Here is a 21911-nt window from a genome sequence, read left to right on the forward strand (position 1 = left end):
ACTGTTCTCTCTGCCTCTTCTCCCTCCACTTCGTCCTCCTCGCAGCCATCAGCATCTTACTAAGCCTGAAATCTGATCCACTCTGGATAGGTTGGCTTCTCATTGCCCCAGAAAATATCCGGCCTCGCCCCAGCCTGCCTTCCCAACCTCTATTCCAGATTGTTCCTGCTGAGTGTGTCCAGCCACACCGTGTGGTTCCCTGAGCCCCGGAACCCGCAGCTCCTTCACACACACACCAGTCCCCTGCCTGGGACGCCCTCTCCCCTCTTACCTGGTTAAGCACTATGCATCCTTTTAAGACCCAAGTCAAATGTGTACTCCTCAGTGAGGCTGTCCTACACTCCCCTCTTCCTGCTGCAAGCTGCTTCCCATTCTGCACCCCCTTCCCGTGGCATCTGGCCTGTGTTCATTATAGCAATCATCACTCTACTGTAGCTATTTGTTTAATGTCTTGTATATCCCCTTGCACCTACCTGGCCCTGGATCCCAGCCCATAGGAAGCACTCAACAAATATGCAAATGCTTGGAATGAATGAATGAATGAATGAATGGCGATGAAGCAGTCTCATTGAACTAGCTATAAATCTCCCTTTCAAATTTTGACAACTGTGAAGCAGTGTGCTTCTCCGTGGCCAGACCTGTGGGCAGTGGCGTGAGCCAGTTCATTCCGGTTCATTCATTCAGGTTCTCCCACAGGGACTCATCAGTGCAGGCTTGTACTTCTGCACACCCACACTTACAGACTGAAAATGTTTGTGGAGGACCTGCCCTGCAGCTGGGCTGCTTCAGCCATCTCACCCTCACCCCTCTGGTCTCTTGGCAGGTGTGTTCTTCACTTTCCACACCTTCCACCTGGAGAGTGGCCATGACTACCTCCTCATCACCGAGAATGGCAGCTTCACCCAGCCACTGCGGCAGCTGACGGGCTCGCGGTTGCCAGCCCCCATCAGCGCTGGTCTCTATGGCAACTTCACCGCCCAGGTCCGCTTCATTTCCGACTTCTCCATGTCCTATGAAGGATTCAACATCACCTTCTCAGGTAATGCCTGTGAAGGTCCCTTGGGGGGAAGGGTACCCCGTCTCGCTCTCTGTGGCCAGCCCTGGTCTCCCAGCAGATGGATAGTGCTGCACGCTCTGGTCTCCGGGAGAAAGACCTCCCTGCGGCAGTGACTGAGAGCTGGGTTAGACACTGGACAAACGCCCTGTAATGGGCTCGGGAGGAGTTAGCAGGTGTTGGGGGCTCTCCTTCTCTGTAGGTGTCTAGGTCTCCCTCTGAGCATGACCCACCCAACTGGCTGGCCTAGAGGAAGTCACAGAAGTCCATTCCTGCCCTAGTAATTCCAGATACTTCTTTCTCCCAATTCCACTTCTATTTTAGAGGCCAGCCTTTTAGAAAAGAGGAGAGGAAGAAGGGGCTGGAAGGTAACATATCAGAGTGCTTTCGCTGTATTTGGGCTTCTTCACCAGTGCTGACCTAGAAGTAATAGGTATTTGTCTCTGTGTTTAGGAATCCTGAAAAGAAAACTCTTTCCTGTGGCATTCAGGGAGAAACAGGACCCTTTGCTCCTCTAGTACCAAGTCCCCTTTGCCACTCTTATCCCACTGCTCCCCAGGGTCCCCCCTTCCCAGCCAGGAACCGAGACATCAGATGGACTCTGCCAGGTTGGGCAAGAGACATCTGGCCTCTAGGAAGTGGGCCTGGCCCAGCTCAGCCCCCTTCTATCCCCCGAGGTGAAGCCACCTGCCATGTGCCTGGGCTGGCCTCCGATGAGACCTGACCAGCCACTGTGCCTCATTGTCTGAGACAGACCCTCCTCCCCACCATACAGAGAGATGCCCTCGGGGACAAGGGGTGCTCACATCTATGCTGTCACTAGAGGTACGAGGCAGGTCCCAGGCCCATAAATGCCACTCCATCGCACTTGCCATCTGCCTCCAGTGCCAGCATCACGGAAGCGGCTTTGAGCGGAGCATTTGGATTCTTTTTCCAAGCGGAGCTTTCCCTCGACTGGGTCATACATTCTGACCCTTCTGAACCAGGCTGATTGGATTGAACTGGATGAGTGCCTTGGGAGAAAGAGGCAGGACAGTCTGCACACCCTGCAGCTCAGGGTTAATATGAAGATGAAGGGGGAGAGGAGGGAGGGGTCACGTCACAAGGAACCACAGAAATCTCCTGGGAAGCAGATTCCAGAGCGCGGTACCCCTCTCACCACCGGTCTGTCAGCCTCTGTTTCTCTCAGACTCTCTCCCCTTTTCCCTTCACCTTTGTGGATCGCTGTGTGTGTGCTCTGTCTTTCATCTGTGCCTCCATCTGTCTTTCTCTCTGGATCGTCTCTCCCTGGTGTTTTCCTCTGTGACCCCATCTTCTATCTCTGACCCCGCTCTCCTGCTACCCTTCCAGAATACGACCTGGAGCCCTGCGAGGAGCCTGAAGTCCCCGCCTACAGCATCCGGAAGGGCTTGCAGTTTGGTGTAGGCGACACCTTGACCTTCTCCTGCTTCCCCGGGTACCGTCTGGAGGGCACGGCCCGCATCACGTGCCTGGGGGGCAGACGGCGCCTGTGGAGTTCGCCTCTGCCAAGGTGTGTTGGTAGGTGGTCACGTGCTTTCATTTTGCTTCACTAATGGGGTGGGCCAAGCTTTAGTCAATCGGTGTGAGGTGGTGGAACACACACGGGCCAAGAGGCCAGCAGGCCTGGGTTTGAGGACTGCCTTAGCCAGTTATCTGCCGTGGGGCCTTGGGTGGCCTAACCTCCTTCTGCTCCAGCCTCCTATTCCTGCTTCCTGGGCTGTTCCAAAGCCTGACCTGACCTGTGTAAAGTGGATCCATAGTACTCAAATGAAATTGACTTCCATACTGTCCCTCCCACCCTTAACACATCCCCATGGCTCCGGATGCCTCTTGCAGAGAAATCAGGGTAGAACACTGGTGCGGGGGTGGGCCTGCAGGAAGGAGGTATGACCTTTGCCCATGGAGAGGCTCACGCTGGTGGGGTAGAGGGAGCCTGTACTGGTGTGATGGGGGTGCTAGCTTTTGAGAATCCCCAGAAAGTCTTCATTCGTACAGCGGGCAAGGAGAGAGGAAGCAAGAGCTGGGTTCATTTACAGACCACCCACTGCACCTCGGGCAGGCTCCTAGGTGCTGGGGATACAAAGTGAACAAAGCAGAGAAAGTCTCCCCACTCATGGTCTCACATCCTGGTGGGGGAGATCAGCTATAAACCCATAGTTATGTAGTACGTCAGGCAGCATTGAGATAAATTAAGTCAGCTCAGGAAGTGCCAGAGGTGGTTCTTTTAAAAAAAGTGATCAGCAGAGGCCTCCCTGATGCGCTGACATTTTAGAAGCTCGGAGGAGATTCAAGAAACTAATCACTCATATCTGGGAGAAGACAGAACAGAGGTCAAGGCCCTGAGCCTTGAGGAGCAGCGCAGAGGACCGTCTGGAGCAAGCATCAGGGAGAATGGTAGATGACGAGGTTAGAGCAGTGGTTCTCAACCTTCTGGCCCTTTAAATACAGTTCCTCATGTTGTGACCCAACCATAAAATTATTTTCGTTGCTACTTCATAACTGTAATGTTGCTACTGTTATGAATCATAACGTAAATAACTGATATTCAGGATGGTCTTAGGCGACCCCTGTGAAAGGGTCGTTCGATCGCCAAAGGGGTCGCGACCCAGAGGTTGAGAACCGCTGGGTTAGAGAGTTGGAGCCAGGAGTCTGATCCAAGGCCCTGCTGGCCTCCCTGCCAGAACTCTGGGCCCAGAGGGTGGGGAGAAATAGGGTGACCGCAGGGAGCAGAGACAGTTGCTGGCTGGCCCTCATTGTAAGGTTGACGGCTCTGTTTGCTTAATACTTGCCCCATGTGGCTGCAAGGAACACAAGCAGGATTAGTGGAGTACTTACCATGCTGGCTAGTAGCCACGGAGCTCACGCTCAGAGTGAAATAGTACATAAAACTGCAGTTCGCCAAACAGATAAAAGCAACACTACGCTGACAGAAACGCAGCGGCGTCATGAGGGCCTGGAGGTCAGCCTTGCTGGACACAACTCCATGGAGCCAGGGCCCTGCAGGGGACAGCTGCAGAAAGGCTGCAAGTCGGGCTGGGCTCGAGCTGCACAGGCTCCAGGCTCAAGGTCAAGTCTCTGCTCTGCCACTCACAGCTCTTAGACCTTGGAGAGGCCACCAAGCCTCAGCCCCCATTGGAGATAACAATATCCAACTCAGGCTCTATTCCCCATTCGGTGACATCATTGACATAAACTGCAGGGTGCCTATAATTATCATAATTTTGCCAATAACCTTTTCGTATTATTTACTGGTAACCAATATCCAATCACCTTTTACAATTTCAGAAAGGAAACAGTGATACAAATAGATGCAGAATTCCATCTGTGACCAATTAATCCCAAAGTTTATCCTTTCTCCTAGAACCGTCCCTCTGAGCATTCAGCCACCCCGACTTGGGCACACATTCAGACACACACGTCTCTGCCCTGTGTAGGTTCAGTTTGTATCTAGCTGTTAGCAGCTCTTTTCTTCTCTGGGAAAATATCCTCAGCTAAGTGGCTCTGGGGGCGTGTTGGGGGTTCCTGAGTGGGATTATACAGGACCACAGATGCACACTCCCTCAGCTTTGCCCTTGATCTCATTGCATAAACTCATCCTTTAACTTATTATTCTAATTGCTGTTTATTCGTGACACCTCACAGTGTTTTCATTGTTACATTTTTCTTCTGATGCACATATTATTAATAACACAGCAATTATAATCCCCTCTAAGAACCACCAGCCCTGCCGCAGAACCGCAGGCTGCAGGTCTCATGGGAATGCCCACCAGGGAGGCTCCCAGCTGCCACGTGCCCTGTGGGTGTAAATGGAACGACTTGACCACACAGTGTTCCAGGAACAATCCCAGCTGAGAAGGAGATGAAAGCTCTGGGCTCTAATTCATGGTGTGATGGGGTGACACAGCCCCTGACCTCAGGGACCCCTGAACTTGATGTGGAACAGACAGTCCTGACCCCGGAGGACCCTGTCTGCCACACACAGCCTGGCCCTGTCCTTGGGAGCTCCCGTGTGATTGAGAAGACCTAACCCTCTGGCTCGGGAGCCCTGGACTGATGGATAAGACACAGCCCCTGCCCTCAGTGAGACCTCTGCTGATGGGAATCACAGATGCCTGAACCAGCAGCAGCACTCTCCTGGGCATGTGACTGCTTGTTTCTCTGGAACATTTATTTGTTTCCACTTAGGCTCGTGTTTGGCTTTTTAGTGTGTCTGTTCGCTCACCTCCCCCGTTAACTTTGGAAACTCCCAGAAGCAAGTGCCACATCCCTCTACCCTCGCATTCCTCCCCTGGTACCCAGGGCAAGTGCAAGAGGGTGAGGACCTGGTGATTGGCCCCATCCACAGCTCTCAACCCTGATTCCCTCCTTATTAAAGGTGTTGGGCATGTGGGGAGGAAGAGAGGGTCCTGCTGGCAGAGATGGGCCTACAGCTGTTTTTCTGAAAACCAGGGACAGGAAGGGGATCCAGTAATATGCCAAAGCCCATGTTTAAGGGAAGCCAATTTTTAGCAACTAGGTGGAAGGCAAGAGGTGTCAGAAACAGTGCAGGTGCTATGAATATCAGGCAGCTAACACATGCTTCCCAAGAAATTTCTCAGGTTTCTGGTAGTCCCAGAGCACAGGCAGTTGGGTCTCCAGATGAAAGCAGGTAAGCTGCGTAGATTCACTTGGGATAGATGAGGAAAGAAAGGAGGAATAGTACTTGTTAAAGGGCCTACTATGTGCTAACCACTCCCCATATGGTCACCTATTTTGTCATCAAATCTCATGCATTTATTTTCTGTAATCTTATGAGGATGGTGTTATTGTACAGACGAAGGCAGATGAAGAGGGTGAAGTTTAGAGAGTAGATGTAAGTTATCTCTCTGCCTCCAAACTCCATGCCAACCTCACTGAAGCACTTGCCCCTCCCTAGATGGAGGGAACTGGGGTGTGTCCCCAGAGAGGATGGAGAGCTGTTTTGGAGAGCCTCCCATGGGATGTGACTGAGTGATAAATGTCTGACTGTACATAGCCCTCATCACTCCCTCCCAAACCTCCCCCCTCATCTGATGCACCCAGAAAATTTACATACTCTAGCAACATTTCTACCTAAAGGGTCAGCAGCCCCCAGGGTACCTGCCCACCTCTGTCTGTCTAGCTTTATGCCCAGCTCACACATTCATCACGCACCTTTGGTCCATTTGCAAACAGGCTGAGGTTAGGTACCGGAAAGCTAGATCATGGCTATCTCGGGCAGTTTGGAGTATTCTAAGAAAATACCATGGGCTAGGTGGCTTACAAATCAAGCATTTATTTCTCACAGTTCTGGAGGCTGGGAAGTCCAAGGTCAAGGTGCCGGCAGAGCCACTCTGGTGATGGCCCTCTTTGGGGTTTGCAGATGGCAGCTTTCTTGCTGTGTCCTCACGTGGCACCGAGGGCTCTGAACTCTCCCTCTGCTTATGAGCACACTGATCTCATCACCAGGACCTCACCTAAACCTAATAACCTCTCAAAGGTCACACACTGGGGATTGGGACTCCAGCATATGAATATGGGATGAAACACAAGCATACAGTCCATAGTACTGACTAACCTAAAGTCTTAGGAAACTAAAGCCAGTCCTGAACTGGAAAGAACCCATTGAGAAAGTTGGGACTTGGTAGTGGAACATGGTCACTGTCTTCAAAGGTCTAAGAAGCAGCCTTGGGAACCAGAGAACACACAGGGTATAACCAAGCCTGAATGTACCTCACATGCTTTGATTACATTGCCCTGGCCTAGTACTCCAGGCTTAGGGTCATGAGAGGTGAATATATGGTCAAACCGATGGCCCATTGGATGACTTCAGGGTGCTTTCTGCCAAGGACTATGCCTGGAAGATGGACACTGGGCGGCGATTCAGAGGAAGCCGACTTGTTACATCAGTTTCAAAGATTCAATAAATTCTCCGAATTACTTGTATGTCCAGACAAAAAAAAATGGACCTGCCATCTAGACTTGTGTTTTAACATCCCTCTGAACCTAATTATTTTTAGGACTGTACATCTCCTGAGGTCAGTGTACTCTGCATTAATTCATTTGTTCATTTGGCAAGTGTTTATTTTATAGATGATCTGGGCTAAGCCTTAAAAATTCATAGATTCATTAAGCATGACCCTAGCTCTCAAGTAATCATAGTTTGGGTGGGGAATCCAGGCCAGTAACAAGCAACCAGGGTGCAGTGTTCTAGATGCTGTGATGGGGGAATAACAGGGAGAGGCTTCACAGTTACTAAAGACCTTGGGAAGCCAGCTGCAGGGTTCTTCAACGCATGCCGTGCCACTGAGCTACTTCCCCTTTCCCTCTTGTCTGCTCATGGCCGCCCTACCCATGCACTGAACAGGCACTGGGTTATAGAACTATGACCAAGCCCTAAAAGATCCTCAGTGCAGTGGAGGAGATAGGAATAAGTCAAGTAAAATATGATAACTGCTACAAACAAAGTGATGGGGACAATGCAGAAGTAATAACTGATTCTTGAAGAGAAGAAAAATATTTGAGAAGAGGTGTGAATTCATTAGCCCATTGAAAGAACAGGGTTCCGGTGGGTCCGTGGGAAAAATTTCCCCTGAGCTTCAGGGCCCCTAAATTCCAGGACCAACGGGGATTGAGTTCTCAGCCCCCTCCTCTTCATAAATTGAGAGACCTGATCTAAATTGCAAAGCATATGGTTCTTTATCTTTAAAACTGGGACTACCTTATGGGGTTGCTTGTTGTGACTAATGACTGAAATGATCCTTGTGAAGCTCTGAGATGCTAGCAATTATTATTCCATCTTGTCCTCTCTCAGTTTGTATCCTCCAGTACAGAAAGGCTTCGTGTCTCCTCACTTGGCTGCCGCCATCCTCCCCTGACATCCTCCTCGGTCATTTCTGTTGCTATGATACCATGTGAACAGGTGTGGGGAATGGCTGCTTCACAGCGCTGTGAAAGTAAATGGTATCTGATGGGTTTGTTTCTGTTTCTGCAGAAGAGAGACAGACAAACAGAATGAGAGAGATAAAGAAACCAGTCAGAATTGTAGGAGGGCAGGTGTTAAAAAAAAAAAAAAAGCCTTGATAAGCAGACAAATGGACAGATAAATAGGCATTTTGGCAGGTAGAGAGGCAAACAGCTTGTCAACGTTGTAAGGTTCTCCAGCGCTATGAGCTGTTTTCCAGATGTAGCTGATGGGAGTTAATCTGTGATTGTTGTGATTCTCTTTCCAGCTGAGTGTGGGAATTCAGTCACGGGCACTCAGGGCACTTTGCTGTCCCCCAACTTTCCTGCGAACTACAATAACAACCATGAATGCATCTACTCCATCCAGACCCAGCCAGGGAAGGGGATTCAGCTTAAAGCCAGGGCATTTGAACTCTCTGAAGGCGATGTCCTCAAGGTAACGCTGGTAGATTGTTTAGCGCATGTTTGTTCTAGCATGCAAAAGTGTGGTCAGCACTCACTCACTTATCTCTATGTGAATGACCCGAACTTTTCTTCTGCCCTCCTGAGTCCCAAGATATTATCCTCACTCACCTGGGAGAAAATGAGAAGCTAAAAGAGAAGGGATATGTGAGTATCCCAGAATGTGGCTTAGCAGTTGACTGCTCTCAAATACATATGTGATTGATTATGGGTTGACCACATAATAAGAATAAAAGAATAATATATTCATTTAAAATGGCCAATGGATCATGTTTTCCATTGTGAACTCTGACCATCAACCTGGGTAAAGAAGAGCTGTGTGCATGTGTGTGTGCACTAGTGTGGATATGTTTGTGGATATAAATATATGTATAGATATGTTTTCATGTGTGTGAATCTGTGTCTAAGAATTCATTGGGTTTGAGGGATCTGTGTCTGTGCATACTTGTGTCTGTGCGTGCGTGTGTGTGTGTGCGTGCGTGCATGTACTTATGTATGCTTTGAGCACTTGTTTGGTTCACTCGTAGACTATTTCAGTGCATCATGATGATGGCCTATGTGTGGCAGTCGGGGCAAAGAAGGTAGGTTTAAGATACATGTAAGAGAAAGCAATGATAGGACTGGATGATAGAGGGGGTTATAGAGAGGAAATTGTTCAGACATTGAGCATGCATATGACTTGTATTTGTGTGTGTGTGTTGATTAAGAGTGTATCTCCAGTAATGTGTGGTATGTGTGTATGCATATAATCAATGAGTTGACTGGAGGATTTATCAAAGAGCTGCCTTAATTAAAGTCGGTTATTAGGGAAATCTCACACAGAGACTTCATTTTCATCCTAGGCCAGTACATTTTTTAACTCATTTTAATACGTCTTAAACCTCACCCACACACATACTCTAGCTGTCTCCCAGAACCATCGGATTTCTTGTATTCTGGCCCCTAATATCGGCAAGACAGGACAGACCTTTAAATGCAATAGTATGTAATGACAGTTCTATGCATGTGTCCATGAAGCAGGTGAATCTTCTACAGGCTCCCCTGAAGTGAGTGCAGGGACATAAAAACAGGAATGTCAGCCCTTTCTTCTCTCTCTCTCTCTCTCTCTCTCTCTCTCTCTCTCTCTCTCTCTCTCACACACACACACACACACACACACACACTTTAGCACCAGGAGCAGGCAGAGCTCCTACTATGGCCTCTTCCAGCTTAACTCTTCTCACCCCCACAGACTACTGGGTATTTCCCTCCCCCACGTTGACTCTCCCTCTGTAATGTGCCAACAGAAAATCAGCTGGGTGTGTGGATGTGTAAATATTCAGTAGGTCAGAGGAAGGGACCCATCTGACAGTCAGAGCTAATTGCCCCTCTCTAAACAACAAAGGGAAACAAAAACTTTAAAAGCTCCTAATTTGTATTCCTAACAAGATTCGAGAGAATATTATATTTATGACACAAAAATAGGCAATAATGAAAGCAGAGCAATCTGAGACGAGGAAAGATTGAATAGAGATGAAAAACATGATCACCCAATTAAAAAATGGAATGGAGGCAATGAACAGAAGAGGGTAAAGCACAGAAAAATGAAATTAGTTTATTATAAGATAAATTAGAGAGACTCTTCCACATCGCATAAGGAAATGAAAAAGAAGATGCGTTTATATTAATAAAATGTACAATCAATCCACAGTAAAACTTTATGTGCCAAATAATATACCATGAATAAATTAAATAAAAACTGCAGAAATGTAAAAAATTTTAATAAAGTTACAGTCACCATGGAAGATTTTAATATACCTCTGTTACTCTCTGGCATATAAGGATTTAGATAGCTTGAATAAATCCAAAAAAAGTAGGAGAAAAAGACTTTTTTTAAAATATATTTTTATTGACTTCATAGAGGAAGGAAGAGGGAGAGATAGAAACATCAGTGATGAGAGAGAATCATTGATGGGCTGACTCCTGCATGCCCCCTACTGGGGGTCAAGCCTGTAACCCAGGCATATGCCCCAACCTGGAATCGAACCATGACCTCCTGGTTCATTGGTTGATGCGTAACCACTGAGCAACACTGGCCAGGCAAGAAAGATACTTTTAAAGATAAAGGCTAAATGACTAAAAAACAAAAAATAGCAATTATCAACAAAACCAACTATTTCTTCGAAAACTTTAGTAAAACAGACAAACCTGGCAGGACTGATCAAGGAATGAAGAAGTCACAAATATATAATATTAACGATGGAAAAAAGAACATAGTCATAGAAATTATGAAAATAGTAAAAAGATATTTAGGAACAACTATAAGCCACATATCTGAAAGCTTAGATGAAATGGAATTTTTTATATATAGACATATTAACATCAAGAAAAAATTTGAATAAACCAATAAATTACGATTCCCCCATATTCTCCCTCAAGGGCCCTGGGCCTAGACCAGAGGTTCTCAACCTGTGGGTCGCAACCCCTTTGGGGGTCGAATGACCCTTTCACAGGGGTCGCCTAAGACCATCGGAAAACACATATATAATTACATATTGTTTTTGTGATTAAGCACTATGCTTTAATTATGTTCAATTTGGAACAATGAAATTGGGGGTCACCACAACATGAGGAACTGTATTAAAGGGTCGCGGCATTAGGAAGGTTGAGAACCACTGGCCTAGACTATTTTGCAACTAACAACTTCAAGGAACAATTAATTGTTGAAATAAGCAAACTGTCTCAGAAAAGAAAAACATTAGGATCCATCTCCTAACTCATTTTATTTAAATGAGGAACAAGTAGAAACATTGACATCCAACTGAGTAAGGCAGCATAAGAACAGAAGCTACTAGGCCAGTCTTACCTACCATCATAGATCTAAAAATTCTACCTACAATATATTGCATCTAGCTGGGTATTAAAACTAAGTGGAATTGATTCCAGGAATGTGAGGATATGTGTCATTAGAAAAGCTCATACTATTATTTATTCGGCACACACTATGAAATTGCCATTTTTGTAGGTCAAAAGTAATTGAATATTGGCGATTTTATGCATGTGGTTCAACCTAATATCCCATAAACAGAAGAGAAAAATACAGGATCCTGCCAATCAATGCCCCCCCAAAACATCATGTAATGAAATTATATATATCATCCATGATTTTAAAAAATATCTCATACAACTAAAGGCAGAACTTTCTTAATCTTCTAAAAAGTTTCTACCAACACCTATAGCAAACATTATCCTTAATGACAACACTTCCTAAAGATATCCAGTAAAGGCAGGTCTAAGACCAGTACTTCTATCTCCATTTTTTTCAACATTATACTGCCTCTCCAAGCCACTATAATTTACCACCACACCCCAAAAGAAGATAGAAAGAACAAAGAAGCTATAAAATTTAGAAAGGAATATACAAAATGTCTCTTATTGCAAAAATACAAAAGAATCAACTGATAAACTATCAGAACCAATAAGAGAATTCAGCAAATTGCTGGTGTTTCTACAACCAATTAAAACATAATCGGGGGAGGGGGGGATATGATCGCATTCATGTCAGAAACAAAACTATATGGTATAAAGAATAAGCCTAACAAAAATGTGCATAATCTTTACTGAGAAAATAAAACCTTATTTTGAAGGACATTAAAATAAATGCAGGGAGGTTTCCTGTTCATGGATGAACAAAAGGTATGAACAGGCAGTTCACAGAAGAGGAAAGTAGAATTAACAGTGCACTTATGAAAAGATGCTCGACCTCAATGATAACCAGGGACATACACATTAAAGCAAGGTACCATTTCACACCCATCAAATTGGAAAAAATTAGAATGCCAGAAAATGCTAAGTGTTGGCGAGGATATAAAGCAGTGAAAACTGTCATACATTATTAGTGAGATAAAGTTGGTATTACTCTTCGGAAAGCAGTCTGGCACTATCTGACAAAGTTGAAGATGTGCCTTTGTTGCAACGAGCTTCTCTGTTCTAGATGTGTGTCCTAGAGGAACTCCAGTGCATGTGTGCACTCAAGCAGACATCAGCAATCGCATTGTTTGCCACTGTGTGTAAAAAGCTATCCATTTAGCATATTTATTTTTAAGCCAAGCCATCTTGCTGAGCTGTCAGATGTAACGGTACATGTATATCAAAACATCAAGTTGTGTACCTTAATTACATACAATTTTCATTCATCAGTTATGCCTCAAGAAAGCTGGAAAATAAAAACATCTAAAAGAGAGGGGAAATAGAAAGAAGCTGAGATGTAGCGGATGCACATAGATTCTCCTAGATTTCTCAAGGGGATGTTGCCATCACCTGTACATAATGGTGAACTGGACCATCGAAGCAATTTTCTTATAGACAAGCAATATTCTGTTAGGAAATAAATGTATACAGGTAAATTCCCAATAGCAATAAAAAATATAAAAATATCCACGCCCTAACTGGTTTGGCTCAGTGGATTGAGCATCGGCCTGCGGACTAAAGGGCCCCAGGTTTGATTCCGGTCAAGGGCATGTACCTTGGTTGCGGGCACACCCCCAGTAGGGGGTGTGCAGGAGGCAGCTGATCGATGTTTCTCTCTCATCAGTGTTTCTAACTCTCTATCCCTCTCCCTTCCTCTCTGTAAAAAATCAATAAAATCAACACTAATAAAAGAGAAAAATGGTAATTGGCGTACAAGCTACCCTTTTCATTGGCTAATCAGGGCTATATGCAAATTAACTGCCAACTAAGATTGGCAGTTAACTGACAACTAAGATTGGCAGGTAACTGCCAACAAGATGGCGGTTAATTTGCATACGTAGGCACAATGCAGGGAGGCGAAAGGGAAAGCAGGAAGAAGCCCCCTGCCACTGACAGTGATCAGAAACCCAGGGGGGAGCTAAGAGCTGGGGGGCAGGGCAAAGGCGGCCCTGGGGCCGCCTTTGCCCTGCCCCCCAGCCATGATTGGAGAATCAGGCACCTTTTCCGCCCTGGCCAGTGATAGCAGGAAGTAGGGGTGGAGCCAGCGATGGGAGCTGGGCACGGTCAAAGCTGGCAGTCCCGGGAGCTAGGGGTCCCTTGCCTGGGCCTAAAGCGAAGCCCACGATCGTGGGGCCGCTGCAGCTGCGGGTCCCCGCTGCCCGGGCCGGACGCCTCAGCCAGAGGCGTCAGGCCTGGGCAAGGGGCCGATCCTGCGATTGGAGGGTGATGGGGGTCAACGCCTGAGGGCTCCCAGTATGTGAGAGGGGGCAGGCTGGGCTGAGGGACACTCCCCCACACACACACCCAGTGCACGAATTTCGTGCACCGGGCCCCTAGTATATATATAAATATCCAGGAATAAATACAGAACTTTATGGAAAGATATAAAAGACAACCTGATTAAATGGAGCCAGACACTGTGTACGTGGAAGATTTAGTTCCCTATAAATGCATTTTTTCTCTAATTCATACATTTAATGATTATCAGAATTACACAGGTTGATTGTGGTTTTCTCTTTCGTAGGGAGGGTTTTGTTTTTAATATGAGAAAATTCTTTTTGAGTGTATCTAGAAGAATAAATATGGCAGCATATTTTTTTAAGCTAGAAGACAAATGAGGGAGCACTTACCCTATTAACTATTTATATTATAAAACTACAGTAATTAAAACAATATGGGTCATGCACAGGAATAGACAAATAGAAGAATGCAATAGACCAGAAAGTTGACAAACAAAACCAAGTTTATATAACTATGTATGTGATAATGGTAGATTTAAAATGGGTGTTGGATGAAATATTTGGTTTGGTTAAATGACTAATCAACCAGAACAAAAAAAACAAACAAAATGGAAACATGGAATCTTATTCTTATACTAGAGGCCCGATGCATGAAATTCATGCAAGAGTAGGCCTTGCTTCCCCTGGCTGCCAGCACTGGTTTCCCTCCGGCACCCAGGACCTGGGCATCCCTCGTAGCCCCAGCTTTGTTTGGAAGGTTGTGCAGTCTAATTAGCATATTACACTTTTATTATTATAGATCATATGCCAAAATAAATCTAGGTGGATTTAAGGACAAAAGTACTAGAAGAAAGCATTGGTTTATTTATTTATCATATATTTATTGAGTGCCTCTTACGTGCCAGGGCACACATTCTGGACAACAATGTATGAATAATTATATTGGGGGTTGGGTTAGTTTTATGATGGAAATCCTTAGAGCTATTTAAATGCTGTTGGGAAAAATATTTAATGTTTTGAAAAATATGTGCATTATATTAAGTGAAAGAGCAGTTACCATACAGCATTTATAGTTTGATGTTGTAGTTATAAAAATAAATATGCATAAGGAAAGATATGCATAGAACAAGCCTAGAAAGACAGAACAAAATGTTATGAGTATTGAAAGTTGCTTTTATTTTCGTTGGGCTTTTATAAGTTTTCTGCAATGAATATTTTATCATAATGACACCTAATAAGAACATTTTTGTTCTCAGAATTAGGATGAATTATGCTTTGAAATTAAGGAAAAGATCCTGTTCCCGTTACACTTTCATTAATTAACAATAATTTCTTAATACCATCATATATCCAATGAGTGTTTAAGTTTCCAATTATCTGATAAATGTCATCATATTTTCTAAATTTGCAATTTATTTGCATCAGGACCTAAATAAAGTCCACACATCGGATTAGTTGCCTCATGGTTTTTTTTAATCTATAGGTTTCTACCTCCATCTCTTTAACCCCCACTCATAATTCACTTGTTGAGGAAGTCGGTCATTTGTCCAGTGGAATCATTCATGTTCTGGGTTTGCTGACCACATCCCCAGAGTATCACCCCATGTGTTCCTCTGTCCTCTCTATCAAACCAATGGTTTGATCTGATTCTGGTTTGATTTTTTTTTTTTTTTTCAGCAAAATGACTCCATAGGTCATAGTATGTCTTCCATCAAGAAGTGCATGATGTCTGGTTGTCTCCCTTACTGTGATGTTAGCAAGTATGGACGATGAATACCTTGATCAGTTCATTCCAATATATGCTTTAATGGGTAAAATAAATGTTATAACAGTTCGGTTGCAGCAGTGGCCAAACCCTTTGAACTGGGGCCATCTGTGTGTCTGCTGGAACGCCGGACTTGTCTCCGTCTATCAGTGACATAAAGCCATTGCACGTAGGATCTGGAAACAGACTTGAGGCTCCCGGGGGCCTAAACAAATCTCTGTAACATACAGCACTGTTAGCTTGAAGGATGGCTTCCTTTAGAAGGCTTTGCCTCATAAATAGTAGAATGGAAATATTGTTGCAATTTGCTGGCAGCTGGCACCACATCCTGTGCCATGCACAAATATTCATCGCCCACCCATAGATCCCATCTTTGATATTTACCAAAGCAGCAGGGGGTCCTTCACTCAATCACAACTTCTGTTGTTATTTGTACAATTATCTGGAAAGGAGCAGCAACCTTGAGACCTGGGAGGCCAGTTCATTATTCTGATGATTGTTGACTTGGCTGGTGCTCAAAAGTTCAGGGGACAGATGGGACAGGGAAGCCAGATGCCGGCACGATCCCACCCCTGGCAAGCCCAGCAGGCCCTCGCTGGAGTCCTTATTTTAGGAGAGAAGGAGCAGAGACTGAGCTTGAGGATGGGAAAGTACCATGACATGCTGGTCATCTTAACTCCATCCTGCCTGGATCCCAGGGGCCATGTCCAGAAAAGTGGTCAAGTCTGAGGCCACTGCCTCAGTGGGGTGGGGTCAGGCAGGAGGGCAGCTGTCTCATCTCCTGAAAGGACAGAACCGAGTGTCTAGCAATGCAGAGATGTCAAATGCTTTCAGCGTGCCTGTCTGCAGAAACAGATGGCTTGGGCAGGCAGCCAGCCCCAGCCTGGCCTCCCCAGGCTGCTGAAGATTAAGCTGGTGCCCTATGGGGGCTGGGGGAACAAGAGCAGGTCTCCACTGGAAAGGTCAGAGCAGCAGGCAGTTCCTAGAGACTGAGTTCACACGGAGATGGACTGGGCTCAGATCTGGCACCGATGGAGCCAAGCTCAGTTGCTAGCTCCACTCGCCATCTTCCTTGTACCTGGTGACTCACTGCCCCCCTAACAGTTGTTATCGATGTTGAACTCTGAGACTGGCGGCTGTGGGGTGAGAAGCTGTTGTTTGAAATAAGGTCATGCTGCTGACGTTGGGTTGGGGTCTCCCTATGTCCAGGTCTATGATGGCAACAACAACTCTGCCCGTTTGCTGGGGGTATTCAGCCGCTCGGAGATGATGGGAGTGACTTTGAATAGTACATCCAGCAGCCTGTGGCTTGATTTCATCACCGACACCGAGAACACCAGCAAGGGCTTTGAGCTGCAGTTTTCCAGTAAGTCTTGCTTGCTTCTGAGTGGACAAGAAGTCAGGTTGGCCCTGATTGGGAGGTTGGACTCTGGGTTTACTCTAACTGGCACATGCTTAGTTGCTTATTTCCTCTAAGGCAGCGGTTCTCAACCTGTGGGTTGCCAACCTGTGGGTCGCGACCCCTTTTGGGGTCAAACGACCCTTTCACAGGGGTCGCCTAAGACCATCGGAAAACACAGATATAATTACATATTGTTTTTGTGATTAATCACTATGCTTTAATTATGTTCAATTTGTAACAATGAAAATACATCCTGCATATCAGATATTTACATTACAATTCATAACAGTAGCAAAATTACAGTTATGAAGTAGCAACGAAAGTAATTTTGTGGTTGGGGTCACTACAACATGAGGAACTGTATTAAAGGGTCGTGGCATTAGCAAGGTTGAGAACCACTGATCTAAGGCATTGTGCCTGAGATTGGGAAAAGCTGCCACTTTTCAAACCATAGCTCTGTGGTTTAAACGTGATTAGCTGAGTTGAGGCCCTACCTTTTTGTCACTAATATTTTATTTTTTGAATATATATTTTTTTACTTTAGAGAGGAGAGAGAGATAGAAACACTAATGATGAGAGAGAATCATTGATTAGCTGTCTCCTGCATGCCCCACACTGGGGATTGAGCCCATAACCAAGCCCACAACCCGGGCCTGAGCCCTGATGGGGAATCGAACAGCGACCTCATGGTTCACAGGTCAATGCTCAACCACTGAGCCACACCAGCCTGGCTAGTCACTAATACTTTAAAAATAATAAACACTGAGGCTTTTCATTAAAGCCACCAAAGTTAGCCTTTGCTAATTATGGCATTTATAAAATAACTAGTGGCCTGGTGCATGAATTTGTGCATGGGTGGGGTTCCCTCTGGGTGGCCTGCAGGGATAAGGCTGAAACCCACAGTCCAATGCTGCCTGCAGCTCCTACCTGTTGCTCCCGCTCATCCTGGCCCCACTATGCTTGTCATGAGCTTGTACCCAATCAGTCTCGATCGGGAGAGGCTTGTGCTGCCATAGCAGCGCTTGCCAGCCATGAGCCCTGCATCTGGCGCCCTCCCAAGGGGAGTGGCCTATGGGATTGGGCTGAAACGGGCTCTCCTACATCCCCCAAGGGGTCCTGGATTGTGATAGGGCACAGGCCTGGCTGAGGGACCCCACCAGTGCACGATCGGGCCAGGGAGGGACTGCGGGAGGGCTCCAGGGTGTGTTTGGTGCATCTTGTTCAGTCCCGATCAGCCAGACCCCAGCAGCAAGCTAACCTACTGGTTGGAGATCTGCCCCCTAGTGGTCAGTGCATGTCATAGTGAGTGGTTGAGCAGCCTTAGTATATCATTAGCATATTATGCTTTGATTGGTTGTTCGGTTCTGCTGTTCAGTCTATTTGCATATTAACCTTTTATTATATAGGACTAGGCCTGGTGCATGAAAATTCATGCACTGGAGGGGGAGGTCCCTCAGCCCAGCCTTCCCCCTCTCACAGTCCGGGAGCCCTCGGGGGCAGGAGGCAATGCGGTGATCAGGGGAAGGCGACGCCCCCAACACACCTCTGCTACTGCCACTGCCAGCAGTGCAAGCCTCGGCCGGCCCTTGTTACCTGAGCCTCGGGCGCCCTGGGTGGCTGAGGGGACGAGGGGACGGGGACAGTGGAGGCAGGCGTACAGCAAGGCCGGTGCCTGATGCCCCGGTAGGGCTGAGGGGACTGGGCGCCGCTATCTTGTGGCCACCATCTTTGAGGGCAGGGCAGTCAATTAGCATATTCCCTCCTTATTGGCTGTGGGTGCCACCATCTTTGCGACAGCATGAGGGGCAATTAGCATATTCCCTCTTTATTGGATAGGATATTCAACTACAGCCAGATGTAAAAAGATGCAAATGTTAATGGACATTTATGTTAGTTTTTACTACTTCCTAAAGAGCTAAGTCTTGATTCTTTCCCTCTTTTTTTTGGTGATTTTAACTTTCTTCTTCACTCCTGGGATTTTGAAAATGGAAAGCACCCAGGTTTGTACACAACCCTGGAGTACTTGGGGGTCACATCCCCATATTTTGGCTCCCCTGCCATTTGATTCATTTATTTGAGCTTCTACTTGCCCAGTACATACAAAGTAATGTACTTTTATAGACTATTTTAAAATCCAGTGAGTATCCATCAACCGATGAGTGATGAAACGTGTTATGGAGTACGTGGCCACCAAAAAGGATGGGATACCTGATTCGTGCTTCAACACGGATGAACCTTGGAAGCGCGATGCTCAGTAAAGTAGCCAGTCACCAAAGGCCACGTGTTATCCGGTCCACTTACAGGAACTGTCCAGAACGGGCGGAGCCACAGAGGCAGAGGGAAATCGGGGCTGCCTGGGCTGGGGGAGTTGAGGGGGATGTGGGTGGGCTTCCCTTGAGGGGATGAGAACGTCCTGCGTCGACTGTCTTTCTTGGTGCACAACTGCGCAAAGGTACTGAAGATACTACATTGTACATGCTGGAGGGTGGATATTTAGTATGTGAATTATTTCCCAGTAAGTCTGCTAGAGAAAACACACCCAATGAGGCTACTCAGGATCCCTCTCCCTGGGCTCAAGGCCATCTGACAGAGGAGCTGTGCAGGTCCTGGCAGACTGATCAGTGGAAGAGGGATTCAGCAGAGTCGCCTTCGAGTTCCATTCCCATCATCTGAGATGGTATGACTTCGGAACAATGTATCTAACCTTCCTAAGTCAGTGTTCTCAGTTGTAAAATACACCTAGGTTATACCCTCCTGTGAGACTCCCGTTAATAATAAGTGAGACAGCATGTGAGGCACCGTATCAGAGAAGCTCTGTAGAGGTTTCCTTCTCCGGCCTTTGCAATGGAGCGCATTTAAGCAGGCCTGACAGAGCTTGAAACATACATTTAAAGCAACTTTCCCATCAGAATATCTCGGTGAGCAAAACCGAAAGAACAGCTCCCACTTAGCAAAATGCTATGGGGTCAAACAGAAGAAACAGAAAAGTCAAAAACTATGCCTGAAAGCTATTCAAAGCAAGCCTGGGAGAAATAACTGAAATCCTTTGCATATAGCATCGGGGGAATGAATACTCCATAGTACACCCTCACCCGAGCACAGCAGTGTGACGCCCCGCAGCGCGTCCCTCAGAACTAGAGACACGTGCTGCTGCTCCCTCTAGAAAGTGGGCTCCAAAGGACTGTGGTTTCTGCCACGGCCGGTCTTGCTCACCTTTCTTTTCTCTCTTCGCCAGGTTTTGAACTCATCAAATGTGAGGACCCGGGAACCCCCCAGTTTGGCTACAAGGTTCACGACGGAGGCCAGTTTGCAGGGAGTTCTGTGTCCTTCGGCTGTGACCCTGGGTACAGCCTGCGGGGCAGCGAGGAGCTGCTGTGTCTGAGCGGGGAGCGCAGGACCTGGGACCGACCTCTCCCCACTTGTGTCGGTAGGAGACCCCTTGCTTGCCATTGTCATCCATTTAGCAAGTGAGACCAGAGCTGAGTCAGGCCTCCAGATTCCTAACACTGGTGACAGAGGAGAGGGAGAAGAGTAGACAAGAAAGAATTGGGCGGAGCCTGGGTCCAGGGCTTCCTGCAACATCAAGACTCGAATGAGTCTCTAGCTCATGCTGGGCCTCAGTTTCTCTGTTGGCTGTGCTTCCTTTTCTGGGGAATGTTGAAAGAAAGGGTACGGTCATAAACTATCTTAAGAAGGAATAGAACAATGAACTAGCGTCTCCCTAAGCCTGGGTGCTTCCAGGATGTCAGCAGAGGCTCTCGGAAGCCTTATCCACATGCCACAGACTGGAGAAGCCTGACCCAAGGCAGAGTGTGAAATTGGCAAAACACGCCATTCTGTCTGTCTGGCCTTTCATCTTTCACCTTTCACCCAGCTCCCTGCAATGTTACTCCACTGGCTGTGTCCTGCTCCCCAGCCCCAAACAGCAGGCCTGCCTTCTCTCCATTCCCACCCCTTGTCCCACCACCTCAGTGTGTCGGCAGCACTGGATAATCTCATAGGAACAAAACACCCACTGGGAAAACATCTGAGGGCCTGCCAAGGGCCATGTGAGTGCCAGCATGTGTGGAGGCAGAGAAACACAAAAAGAAAGAAAAAGGCATTTTTCCCTGCCCTTCGGGAGCCCGTACTCTAGCAGGGAGAACAGACACATGAGCAGATTATTAATAATACACGATAAGCACGGTAAGAAGAGTTACATGCCGAGTGTTGGAGGCTGTGAGAAGGGTTTCCATAGGAGGTGATATTTCAGTTGAGACTTTGAAAGATGGGTAAGAACTCATCAGCAAGCGGAGTAGGGTGGGGCGGTGGCCCGGGCATGTGCGAGGGCTGGGGAGTGCACCGGTGTGGTGGACAGTGTTAACAGCCAATAGTCTTTTCCCTTAGACAATTACATTTTTTAATTTATTTTTTTTTAATTTTGTTTTATTGCTTAAAGTATTATAAAGAGTATTACATATGTCTCCTTTTTTCCCCCCCTTGACATTCCCCCGGCCTCCCCTACCCCCCAGTGTCTTGTGTCCATTGGTTATGCTTATATGCATGCATACAAGTCCTTCGGTTGATCTCTTACCCCCACCCCCCCAACCCTCCCTGGCCTTCCCGCTGTAGTTTGACAGTCTGTTCGATGCTGCTCTGCCTCTGTATCTATTTTTGTTCATCAGTTTATAATGGTCTTTATTATCCATAAATGAATGAGATCATGTGGTATTTTTCTTTCATTGACTGGCTTATTTCACTTAGCATAATCCCTATGTTCATAGCAGCATAATTTATCATAGCTAAGATTTGGAAACAGCCTAAGTGCCCATCAGCAGATGAGTGGATTAGAAAACTGTGGTACATCTACACAATGGAATACTATGCTGCTGTAAAAAAAGAAGGAATTCTTAGACAATTACATTTTAGCAGGATCTTCAACACTGTTAGACAGCAGTGTCCAAAGGCAAGGAGTTTAAGCCTCTAGGCCAGGGTAGTGGCCTCTACACAGCCTCTAGATCAGCGGTTCTCAACCTGTGGGTCGCGACCCCTTTGGGGGTCGAACAACCCTTTCAC

General features: G+C 46.5%; 1 protein-coding gene across 1 annotated transcript in view; it reads left to right on the forward strand.

Annotated features, from left to right (window-relative positions):
• Window positions 1–21911, forward strand: part of CSMD2 (CUB and Sushi multiple domains 2) — a 565161-nt gene that overhangs the window by 395720 nt on the left and 147530 nt on the right. Inside the window, exons 20-24 of the mRNA XM_059686241.1 lie at window positions 824–1039; window positions 2405–2593; window positions 8305–8474; window positions 16664–16820; window positions 20092–20283. Of these exons, the coding sequence (XP_059542224.1) occupies window positions 824–1039; window positions 2405–2593; window positions 8305–8474; window positions 16664–16820; window positions 20092–20283 (924 nt within the window). The remainder of the gene's footprint in view (window positions 1–823; window positions 1040–2404; window positions 2594–8304; window positions 8475–16663; window positions 16821–20091; window positions 20284–21911) is intronic.

Source organism: Myotis daubentonii, chromosome 3 (assembly GCF_963259705.1).
Source record: "Myotis daubentonii chromosome 3, mMyoDau2.1, whole genome shotgun sequence".
Lineage (NCBI taxonomy): Eukaryota > Metazoa > Chordata > Mammalia > Chiroptera > Vespertilionidae > Myotis > Myotis daubentonii.